At 42.5% G+C, this 19,895-nt stretch overlaps 1 protein-coding gene across 3 annotated transcripts in view; it reads left to right on the top strand.

Annotated features, from left to right (window-relative positions):
- Nucleotides 1–19,895, top strand: part of SPIRE2 (spire type actin nucleation factor 2) — an 89,947-nt gene that overhangs the window by 42,204 nt on the left and 27,848 nt on the right. For all 3 annotated transcript variants that reach the window (XM_056525977.1, XM_056525976.1, XM_056525978.1), the window contains exons 2-4: nt 47–90; nt 12,075–12,419; nt 12,501–12,569. In XM_056525977.1, the coding sequence (XP_056381952.1) occupies nt 47–90; nt 12,075–12,419; nt 12,501–12,569 (458 nt within the window). The remainder of the gene's footprint in view (nt 1–46; nt 91–12,074; nt 12,420–12,500; nt 12,570–19,895) is intronic.

Genomic DNA, 19,895 nt, shown 5'->3' with positions numbered 1-19,895 from the left:
ATAAATCTCAGCTCTAATAATGCATGTCCCTCTTTTCTCTCTCTAGGGACTACTGAGAGTACCCCCCTTTCATCACTCACAGAGACGCAGGTAAGAATTGTAACCAGATCAGGTAACCTGCTTGGCAAAGTCAGCAAGACTGACATGAAATACGGGTTGCCACCCAGCTTTCCCAGACTCACGAAGGACAGATCTGCCTATTTAGTGATACGTTACTGCAATTACTATTAAAGGGGTATTCCAGGAATTTTTTTTTATATCAACTGGCTCCAGAAAGTTAAACAGATTTGTAAATGACTTCTATTAAAAAATCTTAATCCTTTCAATAAATTATGAGTTGCTGAAGTTGAGTTGTTGTTTTCTGTCTGGCAACAGTGCTCTCTGCTGACATCTCTGCTTGTCTCTGGAACTGCACAGAGTAGAAGAGGTTTGCTATGGGGATTTGCTTCTAAACTGGGCGGTTCCCGAGACAGGTGTCATCAGAGAGCACTTAGACAGAAAAGAACAACTCAACTTCAGCAGCTCATAAGTACTGAAAGGATTAATATTTTTTAATAGAAGTAATTTACAAATCTGTTTAACTTTCTGGAGCCAGTTAATATTTAAATTAAAATATTTAAATATTTAAATATTTCCTGGATAATCCCTTTAAGAGAGAAACATATGTAATAAGTCATCTTGTGACATATATCATAAAATCATCAATACAGCAGTGTGAGAATTGTTCTCAGACTTTTTTTTTTTTTTTTGAGTGGCCAAGCCCTACAGCAATTCCCAAACCAAGGTTCAAGCTTTATCCTGTTGCAAGAAACATGTTCATTTTCTGCAAGTGTTAGGCTTTTAATGGCAGGGTTATTTGGATAAGAATTTAATTAGTATTACATTTATAATGGGATAATTGCATTGTGGTTAGGCTATCCCCTAATTCACAGCCAGCCATGCCTTATTTTCTAATCACATCACAGTACACGTGATTGTCTTTAATGTTTTACCGCACATAGTAAGACAGAGGAACACACCAGCACGTGTGGCAACACAACATTCAGCATTTTCAAGAGTTGACTAAGAAGCTGGGAGTAGGGCTACATGAAAAATCATGGTAAAACCACAACACCAGCACAATGATTTTTATTTTTTTTTGCTCTGGCCTCAAGGTCATTTCTCAAACACTGCGGTTGCAACACAGTAATACAGCAGGCAAACAAGTGTTGCCATTTAGTCAGTTAAAAAATTATTCTACCTTCCCACATCACTTCTTTATCATTCATTCAGTGTTGCAAATCATGAGTCTGCTAAAGCTGCTGTGGAAACAGATGGAACTGAATAGTGATCCACTAGAGCAGTGGTCTCCATCCTGCGGACCTCCAGATGTTGCAAAACTACAACTCCCAACATGCCCGGACAGCCGTTGGCTGTCCGGGCATGCTGGGAGTTGTAGTTTTGCAACATCTGGAGGTCCGCAGGTTGGAGACCACTGCTCTAGTTTGTCATAACAATTTGACATTACATGCTGAATAGAAAGTTTAAATACATGGAGCCCTTCTATTGCATCTTCTTCTAATTCCATGACCCCTCCTAGAGATGAGCAAATTTACAGTAAATTTGATTCGTCACAAACTTCTCGGCTCGGCAGTTGATGTCTTTTCCTGCATAAATTAGTTCAGCTTTCAGGTGCTCCCGTGAGCTGGAAAAGGTGGATACAGTCCTAGGAGACTCTTTCCTAGGACTGTATCCACCTTTTCCAACCCACCGTAGCACCTGAAAGCTGAACTAATTTATGCAGGATAAGTCATCAACTGCCGAGCCGAGAAGTTCGTGACGAATCGAATTTACTGTAAATTCGCTCATCTCTAACCCCTCCTTATTTAGATAGCCTGCTTCTCAGACTCCCCTTTACACAGATAATCAGCACTGGTCCACCTGACAACAATGACTGTACTTACTGTAGTAGTCTATAGTAGTCTGAGAACCTGGTGGCCATATTACTTAAGGGAGTACTCTGGTGCAGAGTATTCCTGCTCCGTCCTGCCCTGGCTGCAAAAAAAATGAAAATAAACCATCACTCAGTTTCCTGGGTTCTCGCGGAGCGCCACTACAGCTGATCGGTCCTCCGGTCCATCTTCTTCATACTTCCGTGTGAACGAAGCGTCACATGGCGCTCAGCCTATTGCCGGCCGCCGCGATATTCTGCCCCAGCCCATAATAGGCTACGCGCCATGTGATGCTTCGTTCACACGGAAGTATGAAGAAGATGGACCGGAGGACCGATCAGCTGTAGTGGCGCTCCGCGGGAACCCAGGAAGGTGAGTGATGGTTTATTTTCATTTTTTTTTGCAGCCCGTGCAGGACGGAGCAGGAGTAGTCTGGATGAGAGTACTCCTTTAAATGAAGAAGGCGGGGGCGTAGCTATAGAGGTAGCAGTCACACCGGGGCCCTGATGCCTAAGGGGGCTCCAAAGCACATCTGCCCCATAAGTGTCCAGTATTATTATTGGCATATGGGGCAATGGGGCCCTGTTGCAGATATTTGATCAGGGTCCAGAAGCTACAAGCTACAGTATGCCTCTGGAAGAGGGGGCATAAAATCAGCTAAACTGATGCAGAAAGATTGAATGGAGCGCACCAAATATTACATTCAGTATTAGGTGGAAATTCACATCACTCGCTATCTCAGGCTGCCCCTTTAGACAATGTGTTCAAACTGGAGCTTTGGGATCATACACTTATCCCCTATCCTGTGCATAGGACACATGTCTTAGCCCCTTAAAGACTCATGACGTTCTCATACGTCTTCATTTCCGAGTCCTTAAGAGAGAACGTCATAAGCTTTCCCTCCCCCCCGCAGCCAGCTGGAGCGGAGCCGGTGCCTGATACCTGCTGAAATCGTTCAGCAGGTATCGCGGCATATCACCTAGGGCGGGTCATGATGACCCCCCATGTCGGCGATGGCCGCAGATCGCTGTACAATTCAGGCCAGCGATCTGCGGCAGATTCCGGGTCAATCGGGTCTCCGGTGACCCGGAATTACTGGCTGATTGGGGCCGTCTCTGACAGCCCCGAACAGTAATAGCCAGCAGGGGTGAGGTGACACTGGTGCCACCTCACAATCGCCCTGATTCGTTGGACGGTTTACCGGCCGACCAATCAGGGCACCTGCTGCGGGTGTCACTCCCACAACCCGCTCCGCCCCTCTTCCGGAGGTAGTGAGCGGGTGCGGGAAGTGGACCCCGGCAGCTGGGGACCCCGATCCCCGGCGTCAATGTTGGGATCGGGGCCCCAGGAGTGGCAGCGGCGAGGGACTGACGTGTGCGGGAGCAGCAGTTGGAGGCGAGTGACAGCCTCCTGCTGTTACTTAGCAACAGCTCCCAGCATGCAAAAAGGGCATGCTGGGAGCTGTAGTTATGCAACAGCAGGAGGCAGACCACCACAACTCCCAGCATGCCCTTATGGGCATGCTGGGACTTGTAGTTATACAACAGCTGAAGGTACACTTTTCCATAGAAAAAAATGTTTCTCCAGCTGTTGCAAGACTATAACTCCCAGCTTGCACAATCAGCTAAAGTGCATGCTGGGAATTGTAGTGGTGCATCTGCTGGTTGCATAACTACAACTCACAGGATGCCCATTGGCTGTCGGTGACTACTGAGAGTTGTAGTTTTGCAACAGCTGAAGGCACACTGCTACTGAGTTAAGTAGCAAACCAGTGTGTCTCCAGCTGTTGCATAACTACAATCCCCAGCCTCCCCAGCCAAAGTAGTATGCCTCCAGCTGTTGCAAAACTACAACTCCCAGCATGTACTGATAGACCGTACATGCTGGGAGTTGTAGTTTTGCAACAGCTGGATGTTTCTCCCCCCCCCAATGTGAATGTACAAGGTACACTCACATGGGCAGAGGTTTACAGTAAGTATCCGGCTGCAAGTTTGAGCTGTGGCAAATTTTCTGCTCAAACTGCCAGCGAGAAACTACTGTGAACCCCCGCCCGTGTGACTGTACCCTAAAAACACTACACTAACACAAAATAAAATAAAAAGTAAAAAACACTACATACACACATACCCCTACACAGCCCCCCTCCCCTCCCCAATAAAAATGAAAAACGTCTGGTACACCACTGTTTCCAAAATGGAGCCTCCAGCTGTTGCAAAGCAACTACTCCCAGTATTGCCAGACAGCCACTGACTGTCCAGGCATGCTGGGAGTTTTTCAACAGCTGGAGGCACCCTGTTTGGGAATCACTGGCGTAGAATACCCCTATGTCCACCCCTATGCAAGTCCGTAATTTAGGCCTCAAATGCGCATGGCGCTCTTTCGCTTTGTAGCCCTGTCATATTTCAAGGCAACAGTTTAGGGTCACATATGGGGTATCGCCGTACTCGGGAGAAATTGTGTTACAAATTTTGGGGGGTATTTTCTGCTATTACCTCTTTTTAAAAATTTAAAATTTTTGGGAAACCAAGCATTTTTTTTTTACATATGCAAAAGTCGTGAATCACCTGTGTGGTATTACAGTTCACATTACCCCTTGTTACGTTCCCCGAGGGGTCTAGTTTCCAAAATGGTATGCCATGTGTTTTTTTTTTTTTTGCTGTTCTGGCACCATAGGGGCTTCCTAAATGCGGCATGCCCCAGAGCAAAATTTGCTTTCAAAAAGCCAAATGTGACTCCTTCGCTTCTGAGACCTGTAGTGCACCAGCAGAGCACTTTTCACCCCCATATGGGTGTTTTCTGAATCGGGAGAAATTGGGCTTCAAATATTGTGGGGTATTTTCTGCTATTACCCTTTTTAAAAATGTAAAACTTTTGGGAAAACAAGCATTTTAGGAATTTTTTAATTTTTTTTTTACATATGCAAAAGTCGTGAATCACCTGTGGGGTATTAAGGTTCACTTTACCCGTTGTTATGTTCCCCGAGGGGTCAAGTTTCCAAAATGGTATGCCATGTGGGTTTTTTTTTTTGGCTGTTCTGGCACCATAGGGGCTTCCTAAAGGTGACAGGCCCCCCAAAAACCATTTGTCGCTCCTTCCCTTCTGAGCCCTCTACTGTGCCCGCCGAACAATTAACATAGACATATGAGGTATGTGCTTACTCGAGAGAAATTGGGTTTCAAATACAAGTAAAAATTTTCTCCTTTTTACCCCTTGCAAAAATTCAAAAATTGGGTCTACAAGAACATGCAAGGGTAAAAAATTAAGATTTTGAATCTTCTCCTTCACTTTGCTGCTATTCCTGTGAAACACCTAAAGGGTTAAAACACTTACTGAATGTCATTTTGAATACTTTGGGGGGTGCAGTTTTTATAATGGGGTCATTTGTGGGGTATTTCTAATATGAAGGCCCTTCGAATCCACTTCAAAACTGAACTGGTCACTGAAAAATAGTGAGTTTGAAAATTTTGTGAAAAATGTGAAAATTGCTGCTGAACTTTGAAGCCCTCTGGTGTCTTCCAAAAGTAAAAACTCATAAATTGATGCAAACATAAAGTATTACAACAAGAAAGGAAGGGCTCAACCAATGTATTGCAACAATATAGTAGGGGTGCTACTTACAGCAAGAAAAGTACAGTATCTATTCAAGAAAAAGCGAGCTGCAAACAGTGCACACCCAAAATGAATTTGAATACAAAAAACTTTATTCATAGAAACCACGAAGAGAGACACATACATCTAAAACCATTTAAAAAGACCATTTTAATGAGCCTGATAACATCACAGGGGAAGGGGACATGACCCCCCAACCCTGCCCTTATTCCAATATAGAGATAAAGCTAGTACTCCAAAGTGGTGTGTAAAGGATGACCAAATATCATAATATAAATGAGTAGAATAAATATAGTGCAAATATCATAAATAAATAAAGTACAGAAATAAGCAAACCACAGACGAAGGAGCAGTATTAGGATAGGACTCCCTGCCCTTCTGCTATCCTAAGGCTGGGTCTCCACTGAAATTTTTGTCCAAAAAACGCCAGAAAAAACTCCAGAAAAACTGCCCTGCGTTCTTGGCTTTTTTTCTGGCTTTTTCCTTGCGTTTGAGGCTTTATGTGGAAATAGCTTTTTTTTGCACTTTGGCGTTTTTTTTTGGTACCCGTTGTTGGGTACCAAAAAAAAAAAAAAAAAAGATGCTGTAGGGATGTAAAAAAAAAGTATGTTTTTAATACTGTGTTTAATAAAGTGTATTTGTGTTTTTTTGACTTTTTAACCTTTATTTTTTTACATTTTTTAGGTAGTACTACTACTTCCATCATGGAACACACTGTTCCATGATAGGAGTAGTAGTACTTTGACTCACTGTCAGATCGCCCGGCTGTCACATTTGTCAGCCACAGCGATCCTCCTGTATACTGTATAGGCTGGCCGCTCTCCTCTAGTCCCCTGTACTGCTGTATATTTACAAATATTCATATTTCCCGCTGAGATGTGATTGGCCAGAGGGTTCTAGCCAATCACAAATGTCTGGGAAATATGAATATTAGGACATATACGGCAGGGACCTTAGAAGAGCGGCCGGCCGGATCTATACTTTATACAGGATGATCACAGCTGATGTCTAGAGTGACATCAGCTGTGATCATTTCTACTACTACCCCCAACATGGAGCACACACTGCTCCATGATGGGAGCTGTAGTACTTTTACAGATCGCAACAGGTGTCAGAGGTGACGCTTGTTGCGATCTATTAATGCAGGTTCTACAGCTCCCATCATGGAGCAGTGTGTGCTCCATGTTGGGGGTAGTAGTAGAAATGATCACAGCTGATGTCACTCTAGACATCTGCTGAGATCATCCTGTTTAAAGTATAGATCCGGCCGGACGCTTTTCTAAGGTCCCTGCCGTATATGTCCTAATATTCATATTTCCCAGACATTTGTGATTGGCTAGAACCCTCTGGCCAATCACATCTCAGCGGGAAATATGAATATTTGTAAATATACGGCAGTACAGGGGACCAGAGGAGAGCGGCCAGCCTATACAGTATACAGGAAGATCGCTGTGGCTGACAAATGTGACCGCCGGGCGATCTGACAGTGAGTCAAAGTACTACTACTCCTATCATGGAACAGTGTGGTCAATGCTGGGAGTAGTAGTACTACCTAAAAATGAATAAAAAAGTTAAAGACCCTCACATACACTATATTTTTATAATTGTCGGATACATTTTTGTGCCCTGCCCGCCCACATAAATTGCTTACTGTTTCAAAATTAAATAAAATTTCTTTATAAAAAAAATATACATTTCCTTAGATACAATTTTTTCTAACACTAATGTATATTTTTTTATAATTTTTTTTATGTTACCCTATGAAATTTAAATAAAAAAGGTATCTCCCTCACTTTTTTGGATCGCTAAAGTCCAAAAAAGATTAAAAAACACCTGCAAAAACGCCAAAGTTAAAACCCACATAGCGTTTTTCTTTGCATTTTTTCACTCCCATAGAAAAACGCCAGACCCTCAGCAAGCAGACGTATTGGAAATCCAGCGTTTTTGACCAAAATCACAAAAAAAAACGCCAAAAGGATAAAAAAAAAAACGCCAAACTCAAAAACGCCAAGTGGATAAGGGTTTCTGCAGTTTCCTTTAGACTTACAGCTAACATCTGGCCGCAGCGTTTTTTCGCAAAAAAAACGCCATGAGGCAAAATGGGCATTTTTAACAGCGTTTTTGCGAAAAATTACTCAGTGGAGACCCGGCCTAATACTGCTCCTTCGTCTGTGGTTTGCTTATTTCCGTACTTTATTTATTTATGATATTTGCACTATATTTGTTCTACTCATTTATATTATGATATTTGGTCATCCTTTACACACCACTTTGGAGTACTAGCTTTATCTCTATATTGGAATAAGGGCAGGGTTGGGGGGTCATGTCCCCTTCCCCTGTGATGTTATCAGGCTCATTAATGAGCCTTTTTAAATGGTTTTAGATGTATGTGTCTCTCTTTGTGGTTTCTATGAATAAAGTTTTTTGTATTCAAATTCATTTTGGGTGTGCACTGTTTGCAGCTCGCTTTTTCTTGAATAGATATAGCAAACATAAAGTAGACAAAAATTATTTTGAATATCCATTTTCCTTACAAGCAGAGAGTCAAATTTTCATTTTTTTCATCAAATTTGGGGATTTTTAACCCAGAAAGGATGCAAGTTAACACAAAAAATTACCACTATGTTAAAGTAGAATATGTCACAAAAAAAACAAATCAAATCTCAGAATCAGATTGATAAGTAAAAGCATCCCAGAGTTATTAACGTTTAAAGTGACAGAGTTCAGAATTGCAAAAAACGGCCGAGTCCTTAAGGTGAAAAAGGGCTAAGTCCTTAAGGGGTTAAAGGGGTACTCCGGTGAAAAACTTTTTTTATTTATCAACTGGTGCCAGAAAGTTAAACAGATTTGTAAATTACTTCTATTAAAAAATCTTAATCCTTCCTGTACTTATTAGCTGCTGAATACTACAGCGGAAATTCTTTTCTTTTTGAAACACAGAGCTCTCTGCTGACATCATGAGCACAGTGTTCTCTGCTGACATCTCTGTCCATTTTAGGAACTGTACAGAACAGCATATGTTTGCTATGGAGATTTCCTTTTACTCTGGACAGTTCCTAAAATGGACAGAGATGTCAGCAGAGAGCACTGTGCTCATGATGTCAGTAGACAGCTCTGTGTTTCAAACGGAGAAGAATTTCCACTGTAGTATTCAGCAGCTAATAAGTACAGGAAGGAATAAGATTTTTTAATAGAAGTAATTTACAAATCTGTTTAACTTTCTGGCACCAGTTGATTTAAAAAAAAAAAAAAAAAAAAAAAAAAAAAAAAAGCTTTTTTTTACCGGAGTACCCCTTTAATGGAGGGACAATCCCTTTATTTGCTGACATCAAACAAGCATTTTCAGTGAACAAATACTGTATCCGATATGAACATTTCTATAGTTAGGAATTCATGTGTCTATACTTCATCTGGAAAGCGGAGGGGTTTAGAGATTGGGACTGGATGTCCTTGTGCCTACATATTAGCAGCATTAAAATGAGTATAAAGCTTACCCATCTAAAGAAAGCCTGATCCCAATCATATTCAGCTTTAGGCTGTGTTCACAGGTTGCACTTTTGCCATGTTTTATTAGCAAGATTTATCCAAAATTGCAGAAACAATATTGCTATTTTACCATGATTATGCAAATCCGTGTAAAAAATGGTCTGTGTTTACTGCAGTTTCATGGTCTGTGTTTACTGCAGTTTCATGGTCTGTGTTTACTGCAGTTTCGTGGTCTGTGTTTACTGCAGTTTCGTGGTCTGTGTTTACTGCAGTTTCATGGTCTGTGTTTACTGCAGTTTCATGGTCTGTGTTTACTGCAGTTTCATGGTCTGTGTTTACTGCAGTTTCGTGGTCTGTGTTTACTGCAGTTTCGTGGTCTGTGTTTACTGCAGTTTCATGGTCTGTGTTTACTGCAGTTTCGTGGTCTGTGTTTACTGCAGTTTCGTGGTCTGTGTTTACTGCAGTTTCGTGGTCTGTGTTTACTGCAGTTTCATGGTCTGTGTTTACTGCAGTTTCATGGTCTGTGTTTACTGCAGTTTCATGGTCTGTGTTTACTGCAGTTTCGTGGTCTGTGTTTACTGCAGTTTCGTGGTCTGTGTTTACTGCAGTTTCATGGTCTGTGTTTACTGCAGTTTCATGGTCTGTGTTTAAGGCAGTTTCCATTCTTGCAGAAAAAAATGTGTGTTAACAAATCCATAAGGAAGAGCAGAGGTGTAAGTTAAAGCCCCAGGGACCCAAACAAAATCTGGAACTGAGTTTCCTAACTTCCATGTGCCATTTATAATCCTGATGCCATATTATGCCATCTTGGGCCCAGTGAAGCATGGTGGTGGCAGCATCATGCTTTGTGGCTGTTTTTCTTCAGCTGGAAACAGGGTCTTAGTCATGTTGAAGGCAAGAATCGTGTTCCAAATAACAGGCAATTTTGGCACAAATTCAGGCATCCATTAGAAAGCTGACCCAAAGCACACATCCAAATACACCAAAGCGTGACTTCACCTGTAAAAGATTAACATTTTAGAATAGCCGAGCCAAAGCCCAGACCTTAAAGTTCTCCGGTGGAAAACTTTTTTTTTTTTTAATCAACTGGTGCCAGAAATTAAACAGATTTGTATATGACTTCTATTAAAAATTCTTAATCCTTCCAGTACTTATTAGCGGCTGTATGCTACAGAGGAAATTATTTTCTTTTTGGATTACTTTTCTGTCATGACCACAGTGCTCTCTGCTGACACCTCTGTCCATTTTAGGAACAGTCCAGAGCAGCATATGTTTGCTATGGGGATTTGCTCCTGCTTTGGACAGTTCCTGACATGGACAGAGGTGTTAGCAGAGAGCACTGTGGTCGTGACAGAAAAGAAATCCCAAAAGAAAAGAATTTCCTCTGTAGTATACAGCTGCTAATAAGTACTGGAAGGATTAGGATTTGTTAATAGAAATCATTTACAAATCTGTTTAACTTTCTGGCACCAGTTGATTTAAAAAAAAAAAAATAAGAAAAGTTTTCCACCGGAGTACCCCTTTACCCCTAAACTTATCCTCTATCCACAGGATAGGGGATGAGTGTGTGATCATAGGGGTACCGACCACCTGAACCCCCTGATATCTCCTACCCGCACCCCTGCTCTCTGAAAGGAGCGCATGCTACACACGGCACACGCTCCATTCATTTTTATGGGAACACCGGAGATGCACAGCACTTGGGTCTCTTTTTCGCTGGACTACTCCTTTAATCTAATTGAACATCTGTGGGGTGGTCTGAAGAGGGCTGTGCACAGGAAATGTCTTCTCAATCGGACAGGTTTAGAGAGCTTTTGCAGGGAAGAGTGGGCAAATAAAACACCTTATAAATGGCTGACCGCTTAAATGGGCACTGTCACCAACTTTATTTTTTGATATGTTGTAGTACTTCTGTACTACAACATATCTCTAATATACTTTTATTTATTTTTTCATTAAAAAGGTTTAATTTACATTTAAAAACCGGCTACTGAAAAAGGACTGATTTTGGAGTGGCAATCAGTCCTTTTTCAGTTAGGCTGCACTCGCTGCCTGCCTGTCAATCAGACAGGTGGGAGCGAGCGCATTGGCTCCCTGGCCACTGGCTGGGAGGCTACTCCTCCCGCACATCGCCGCCGCCTCGTTGCCGCCGCTGTCCCTGCACGCCCGCTGCCGGACTCTGCAGTAACTGCAAGTGTAATGAGGGAACGGGGTATGCGGGGCTGGGGGGGAGGAGTGAACGGGCTAGTGCCGTAGCAGGGGGTGAACGGGCTAGCAAAAAATTAAAAATAGGATGGTGGGAGCTACCCTTTAAGGGGTTGTCTGGCTATGTAAATATTGTTATAACAGAACACAATTTACTGATTTCCTGCCACTTCTGGTTCAATACTACCTTGTCCCTCTCTGGTTATATTTTCTGCCCCCTCTTGACATGGACATGCAAGTGCTGCAGCATGTCATCACTTTGACCAGTGATTGGCTGCAGTGGCCATAAATCCTTATGATGAGGGACCAGAAGATAAAGGGTGAATGAAAACCTGGTTACAACTGCTGCACAGAAGAACTACCACCTTTTTGTCTCTTGCAAATATAGACTGTGTGGTTACCAATACAAGAAGTCTGACTGCTGAGGAGAAGGAGATGGAAGGATGTGGATGGAAAGCACACAGTGGCAGGGGCAAACTTGTATTCTAAGTAGATTACTGGTAGAGATGAGCGAACTTACAGTAAATTCGATTCGTCACGAACTTCTCGGCTCGGCAGTTGATGACTTTTCCTGCATAAATTAGTTCAGCCTTCAGGTGCTCCGGTGGGCTGGAAAAGGTGCATACAATCCTAGGAAAGAGTCTCCTAGGACTGTATCCACCTTTTCCAGCCCACGGGAGCACCTGAAAGCTGAACTCATTTATGCAGGAAAAGTTATCAACTGCCGAGCCGAGAAGTTTGTGACGAATCGAATTTACTGTAAGTTCGCTCATCTCTAATTACTGGAGTTAGACTATGAACAATAAAAATATGCATGTGTTCTGTTTCTGCTTACTGCTGCAGATGGTGCAATGTCTGGGGTTTACCATATACCGGGCACTGGACTGGGGGCTTGATGAGAGTGAGGAGCGAGAGCTCAGTCCTCAGTTGGAGCAGCTCATTGACCTCATGGCTGCCAGCGACTCCGAGGTAGTCATGACAGATGAGGGCTATGAAGGTACAGAAGATGAAGATGAAGATGGTCCTCCCAAGGTGGTACGGAGCTTTTCAGCAGTCCTGCGCTTCTGTGCATCCCATCTCCCAGAGCCTCAGGAGGCACCCGTCCACTACCAGGCTGTATGTAGAGCACTGTTTGCAGAGACTGTGGAACTTCAAGCTTTTCTCCAAAAAATAAGGGAAGCCAAAACGGTGAGCGTAAAGTCCAATATAACCTAAAGCTTTTATTCCTCCCATAACATTCTACATAACACTTTGCTTTTGATTGCTTAGATCCTGACAAAGATGAAAGTGGAGGAGGCAGAACCAGATGGACTTGTAAACCTGCAGAACACAGACTGGGTAGGAAGAAAGGATGATTAAGACAAATATTCTTGTTGGGATTCATATTCATTTTTGTCACTGCTGATATTACTTGTTTTTTTTTAACCCTATGGATATGGAACAGTACTGTTTTCTGTATTGTTAAGGTAGAAAAACAATTTACCCGTAGGGTTACTTATACCTTCTGATTCGTGTGTCACAAATATATATATATATAATTAAATGTAACTTTTATTTATGACAAACTGGTAAGTATTACATGATCAAAAACGTTTGTCTCTCCATAGAAGTCAATATGTCACTATGAAATGTACGTTTTGAATGTCAGTACATTAGGTCACACTAGTGCAATATTCTTTTTATATACTGTTATTCAGACCCTGTGGTAATTGAACATCATATGGAACCCAAATTTGGCCTGAACCACAATATGGCCTGATCCACAAGCTCTCATATACTCAATATACATAGGTCTGTATTGATCCGTGTATCATACATACACTTAAATAACGTTTGTGGCAAACTGCTTTTTCCTTTTACAGGAGACAAATGAGACTTTATCAGGGGACTTGGTTTCAATCACCAGTCTCATAGGTCTCTTGCAAAATAGAAAAGCAGTTTGGATGGTACATTGAGTAGCATATTCGTATTTAGCCTCACGGCTCTGTGGTGCAGCACAACTTCTGTGAAAATGGCGTATATTTCACTGGGCAATTGCCGCGGATGTTAGTATGTGCATGATACATTGATCAATACAGACCCATAGATATTGAATATATGAGAGCTTGTAGATACACAGACTATAGTGCGACCTCTTATAATGTACTAACATCCAAAACGTACATTTCAAATTGACATATTGATGTCTAAGGAGGGACGAATGAGCCTGTGTTTTCCTTTAATACCCACCTATTTGTTATGTTTTATTACAATCTTTTACACACGAATCATAAGGTATTAGTTAACCAATAGGTTAATTGTTGTTGTATCTTAGCACCTTCTAGTACAGTGATTCCCAACTTTGGGGTTCCGGGGCTCCAGCAGGCAATTATTCTTATTTTTTTAAATCTCCCGCCCCGGCCTACGCACCTCTGAATCCCGATGGTGCAGGGGGGGGGGAGAAGGGAAGCCTGCGTGTGCATTGCGTGTACATGCGCACACACAGTGTCCCCCTCCCCCCTAGAGTGCCATGAGTGAGTCACAGGTGCGCACACCGGGAAGGGGATGAATGCAATGGGGGGTAGTTCACAGATTGTCCCTGCCCCCCCAGCTCAGCGGCTCAGCTCCGCTTAATTACAGTAGTGCACCCTCTCCCCTCTGTCATCCCTGTCCACCCCCCTTTTGTCACCCCTGTTACCCCCTTTCACCCTTGTCCACTTTCCTGTCATCCATGTCCACCTTGTCTGCCCCCCAGTCTACCCCCCCACCACCAGTGTCCAACCCCCACTATTCACCGTTCTGTCCATTTTTCACCCCTGTCCACCCGTTACCACCTTGTCATTCCTATCCCCCCCTCTTTCACCCCCAACACCCCTCTGTCACCCACGTACACCCCTCTGTCACCCATGTACACTCCTCTACACCCCTCTGTCACCCATGTACACTATTCTACACCCGTCACCCATGTACACTCCACTCCACTCCTCTGTACACCCCTCTGTCACCCATGTACACTCCTCTACACCCATGTACACTATTCTACACCCCTCTGTCACCCATGTACACTCCTCTACACCCCTGTCACCCATGTACACTCCTCTACACCCCTCTGTCACCCATGTACACTCCTCGACACCTGTCACCCATGTATACTCCTCTACACCCCTCTGTCACCCATGTACAATCCTCTACATGACTGCGTGGACCAGATGGAGAAGAGAAGGGAACGACGCTGGTTAGAAGACATCAAATGTGAGTAGCTGTATAAAGCAGCACTGTAATCTACATTACATACCCACCACAGATAAATCAGATAAATTTATATTGTGTCTGTATCTTTTTTTTTTTTTTTGCTCGTCAACTTCGGTAGGGGTTCCCAGAGCCGAAAAAAGGTTGGGAAACACTGTTGTAGTGTGTTAGTGGGCTAACAATTTTTGTTGTAGTATATTGTGAAGGTATTCTCCCCTACAAGCAACACAAGGCAGCAAACAAAGGGTGAATTTACTTATACTGTATAATTCTCAGAGTATAAACATAAAATAAATAGGGGAAAATGTATCATTGTATGTAGCCTATATTTTTGCTCTAAATTTGTTGCAGTTACTTTTTTGCAACTTTTCAAGTAGACGATTGTCCCCTGCTTTGTAGGAATGTCAAAATCCAGTTCCTTTACTGCAGTGGTCATGAATTTATCATGTGCAACTTTTGGTAAATAGTTGCACATTTTGTTGCACCAGATTGAAAACTCGCAAAATATTTAGCAGAGAGGGACCATACAGTGGAGTACTGAAGTGTTATTTCAAAAAATTGTCTGCTAGCACCATATTTATCACATGAGATCATTTGATAAATTTGGTGCATGTACACATTGCCACCACACAAAAAAATAAGAGTTCACCCACACCAACATTGATAAATTCCTTCCATAGTCTAAGAATGTACTAGATTTATCCCAGCTGCTCATGCTGTATAATAAATATGGCACATCTTTACAGTGTCTAGTCTAAGTTTACATGATCAAGTGTAACTTTGGAGCAACTATCCGTACTATGCAGTTATATTCTAGTGAAAATAGTAGCAAAAACTTTAGTATGACAACACTGTGTGAATACAGCCTTAGGGCACTTTCCCACTTGGCGTATACACCGTGTATTTCGCAAAATCTGCTGCAGCAGCGGGAAATATGCTGCGTATCCCACGCTCACCATACACTCAAGGCTTTCTGGCTGCAGCCCTATGTGTGCAGTGAATTTTGGAGGCAGGGCCGTGTGCCGGCGTGACTGACGCGCGGCTCCGCCTCCAAAACCCACTACACACATAGGGCTGCCGCCGGAAAGCCTTGAGTGTATGGTGAGCAAGGGATACGCAGCGTATTTCCTGTGAAATACGCTGCGTATACACCAAGTGGGAACATGCCCTTAGAGTACGTTCACATGGGTAGGTCACACCTGAGTTTCCCGCTGCAGGTTTGAGCCATGGTGGGTTTTCTGGGATGGAAAATCAACTGTGGAACACTGCCTGTGGCTTAAAACCTGTGTGAACGTACTATAAGACTATGTTCGTACAACATAATTCCTGCACAGAATTCTACATGAAAATTCTGTAGTAAATTCCACAGACATTAAAGGGGTACTCCGGTGGAAAACATTATTATTATTATTTTTTTTTATCAACTGGTGCCAGAAAGTTAAATAGATTTGTAAATTACTTTTATTTAAAAAAATCGTAATCCTTCCAGTACTTATTAGCTGCTGAATACTACAGAGGAAATTCTTTTCTTTTTGGAACACAGTGCTCTCTGCTGACATCACGAGCACAGTGCTCTCTGCTGACATCTCTGTCCATTTTAATAACTGTCTAGAGTAGGAGAAAATCCCCAAACCAAACATATACTGCTCTGGACAGCTCCTAAAATGGACAGAGATGTCAGCAGAGGGCACTGTGGTCATGATGTCAGCAGAGAGCTCTGTGTTCCAAAAAGAAAACCATTTCCTCTGTAGTATTCAGCAGCTAATAAGTACTGGAAGGATTAAGATTTTTTTTATAGAAGCAATTTACAAATCTGTTTTATCTGTTCTGGCACCAGTTGATTTAAAAAAAAAATAAAAAAATAAAAAAAAAGTTTTCCACCGGAGTACCCCTTTAATTGCCCATTCACTTCAATGGAATCAGTGCAGTGAACATTCTGCAACAGAAATTCTGCTGTGTGAATGGTACATTGGAATCCCATAGAAGTGTATTGGCTATAAATTCATGCAGAATTTTCATGCAGAATTCCATGCAGAAATTCTGGAGTGTAAACATAGCCTAAGGCCGTGTTCACACGTCAGAATTTCTGCACTGAATTCTGCATGGAATTCTCCATGAATTTATAGCCAATTCACTTCAATGGGATTCCGCTGTACCATTCACACAGCAGAACCCCATTGAAGTGAATTGGCTATAAATTCATGCAGAATTCGATGCAGAATTTAGTGCAAAAATTCTGCCGTGTGAATGCGACTTAAGGCCGCATTCACACAGGAGAATTCTTCACTGAATTCTGCATGAAAATTAAATTCTGCATGAATTTATAGCCAATTCACTTCTATGGTATTCTGCTGTCCCATTCACACAGCTACATTTCTGCTGGAGAAATTTTATATTGAAGTGAATTGGCTATAAAATCATGCAACATTTTTATCCAGAATTCAATGCAGAATTTCTGCCGTGTGAACTCGGCCTAAAGGGCTTTTTCCATCTTGGAAAGTTATGCCCTATCTAGAATGGGAGGCTGCAGCACCTCAGAATTTCTGAGCGGATTCCACTCTATTATTCTGCCATGTGAATGGACCATAATAGAGGAAATGATGTTAAACCCACAAAGATAAAAACATGTAAGACAACAGCTTAAGGCTAAGTATTTGACAAAAAACACCCAAATAGCCACACTACATTTTTTTGTGATAAAAATGCAGCGGCCAGATGTTAGCTGTAACTCAACAGTGGTTAATGAAATGCCATACCTACTTGAAATGATTGCCTTTGTTTTTTTTTTGGGTTCAGTGGCAGTTTTTCAAAATTGCAGGATGCTGGGACTATGGCATTTTCTGGAGTCGTGGAGTTTCTCTCAATGTCTGGACACAGTAACAGGAGAAACTGCCAGTGGAGTAAAAATGCAATTTACACACAAAGGCAAAAACACCAAAAAGAAACCTGCAAAATCACAGGAAAATGCAGTGCTATTTTTTTTTAGATGTTTTTTTCTTTGCTAAAAAAAAAATGCTGCCAAAAAAACAAGTGGAAACCTAGTCTTAGGGTATTTTCACAGGGTGCAGTCAAACTGTTACTGCAGTTTTTGAGCCAAAGCCAGAAGTGGATTCAAAAGGAATGAGGAATATAAAGGAACAACTTAGGCTATGTTCATATGGGAAACCTGAACCCTGAACATTCACGTACTAAGACCACTCGGGAATGTGCTGTCTTATAGAGGGCAATGCATTCCGTGCACTGTCCGCAGAAAGAATAGACATGTCTATTTTTTGTGCGGACAACACACGGAATGCATTGACGTCTAGGAGACCGCACATTCCCAAGCGGTCCTAGCATCGGCATGTTCAGGGGAATTTTCGTACTGAATTAGAATTTCCACATCAGATGCTTCCGCGGCGGAACAGCGCAGCTGCAGAATCTCTGTGCAGAATTTCAATGCAGAATTCCGCACTTTTCCTTCCTGTTGAATCCACTTCTGGCTTTGGCTTAAAAAGTGCAGTGGCCTCTTTAAAAAAACTGCCAAATGGAAATCCAGGCTTAGGGCTCATTCACACGAGCATATTTCCTTTCAAACTCTTAGCGTGTTTTCTGCTGCAAGTTTAAAAGGCGGCGGGCTCTCTGCAGGCTGTCTGTGGAAAATATTAGATAAAGGAATCTCCACTACGGAAAATCTGCCACAGACCCAATAACGTCAATAGGGTCTGCACTGGATTTTCAACAGCGGAGATTCAGCTACTGAAAATATGCTGCGGACAGCCTGACACCTTTTCAAACTTGCAGCTGGAAACACGCTGCGAGTTTGGAAGGGAATACGCTCGTGTGAACGTACCCTCGGGCTATGTTTACACGGCAGAATTTTTGAGCGGAATTCCACGGGAATATTCCATTCGGAAATTCCTCTACAGCAGAGCGGTCCTGGTGCTGTGGAACCAAGTAAATGTGCAGAATGTCAGCCTGTATTTTTCAGCAGACATTCCGCACATTTTCAGCCGTGTGAACATGGCCTTAGGGTCTATACACACGGCAGAATTTCTGCATGCGGAATTCCACACAGATTCCACCTCAAATTAAAGCCCAATAGACTTCTATGGGATTCCGCACTCCCATTCACACTTCTGAATTTCTGCATGCGGATTCCACACTGATTCCGCACAAGCCATAAATGACCCAAATGACAATAAACAGATAACGTGTTTCCAACGTGATCAGCTGTGATTGGTGTTTAAACTAACAGAAAGTAACTGCTTGCCCCTTCCCTGCATCACCACTTGTGCTGAGCTTGGGCTATGTAAGTTTAAACTTTAAGAAAAAAATCCATCCCAGGCTCCCGGCAAAAAAAAACCCAAAACAACTCACTTAGTTCTCGCCGCTACCAGTGTCTCTGGTATCACTTCTCAGTCCTCCAGTGCGGTCCTTTTCCTTTTTGCTGGGGTCAATGTGCTAGACTGCTGCTCAGTTTTTGAGCCAAAATCAGTAGTGGATCCAGTAGGAAGGAGAAGTATTAGTCCTTCCTTTATATTTCCCATTCCTTTTGAATACACTTCTGGCTTTGGCTCAAAAACTTCCAAGTGAAATCACAGCCTTAGGCTGTGTTCACACTGCATTAAAAGGGTTAACCAGTTAAAAATGTTTTTCTAAAAACATGGCCAGATTGCCTGCTTAAACTAAGGAAAACTGTACCTTCATCCTGCGGTCCACTTTTAGGTGCTAGGGTTCAACATGTCAGATTGTTGCTGGCCGCAGCAGTGTCCTGCAAATGTATTGACCTCCAGTACAAGGAAGTGGAGTGCAGCAGAGACTGCAAGCAGCGCAGGATTTTTTTTATGTTATGCAGCCAGCTTGGCCATGTTTTAAGAAATTTTTTTTCGTCAGAGTACCCCTTTTAGTAATGTCTGTCCACACTGCGTACGTCAGACATATACCTATGATGGTTGTAGAGTTCACATGTCAAAAAAAATGTATGATGGATGTTTGGCATCCAGCTTAATGAAAGTGTGGGGGGAATGTGCTATTTTATTCTCCTGAATGAGGCCAAAATTACACATTTTTGGTTTTCAGTAAATGGGGGTGTATGGAACCATTTAACGCATGCACTGGGATCTATCCCAGTGCTTACGTTTAATAGACACTGCTAAACACAGTGTGAACCTGACCTAACCCTTAACATAATTTGGTAGCACCCAACACAAAGGCCTTCTGACCAGAATTGAAAGCTTTTTGCACATAAAACCAGCTGGATGAATTAATCTCTGAGAGAGGCACCTGTGTTAATCCCTGATGTGAGCACTCCGAACCTCCATGGCTGCAGCCGTCTATTGTGTGTATCACCATGTCTTGCAGTCATTGTATATTCCGTCATGCTTTCTTCACTATTTGTGTGGCTGTCTGTTCTGTGCTGTGTGTTGCGCAGTATGTGCTGTGTCAGGTGTGTGC

This window comes from Hyla sarda, chromosome 6 (assembly GCF_029499605.1).
Source record: "Hyla sarda isolate aHylSar1 chromosome 6, aHylSar1.hap1, whole genome shotgun sequence".
Taxonomy (NCBI): Eukaryota; Metazoa; Chordata; class Amphibia; order Anura; family Hylidae; genus Hyla; species Hyla sarda.
Note: the sequence above shows the minus strand (reverse complement) of the source record. Positions and strands in the feature narration are given on the sequence as shown.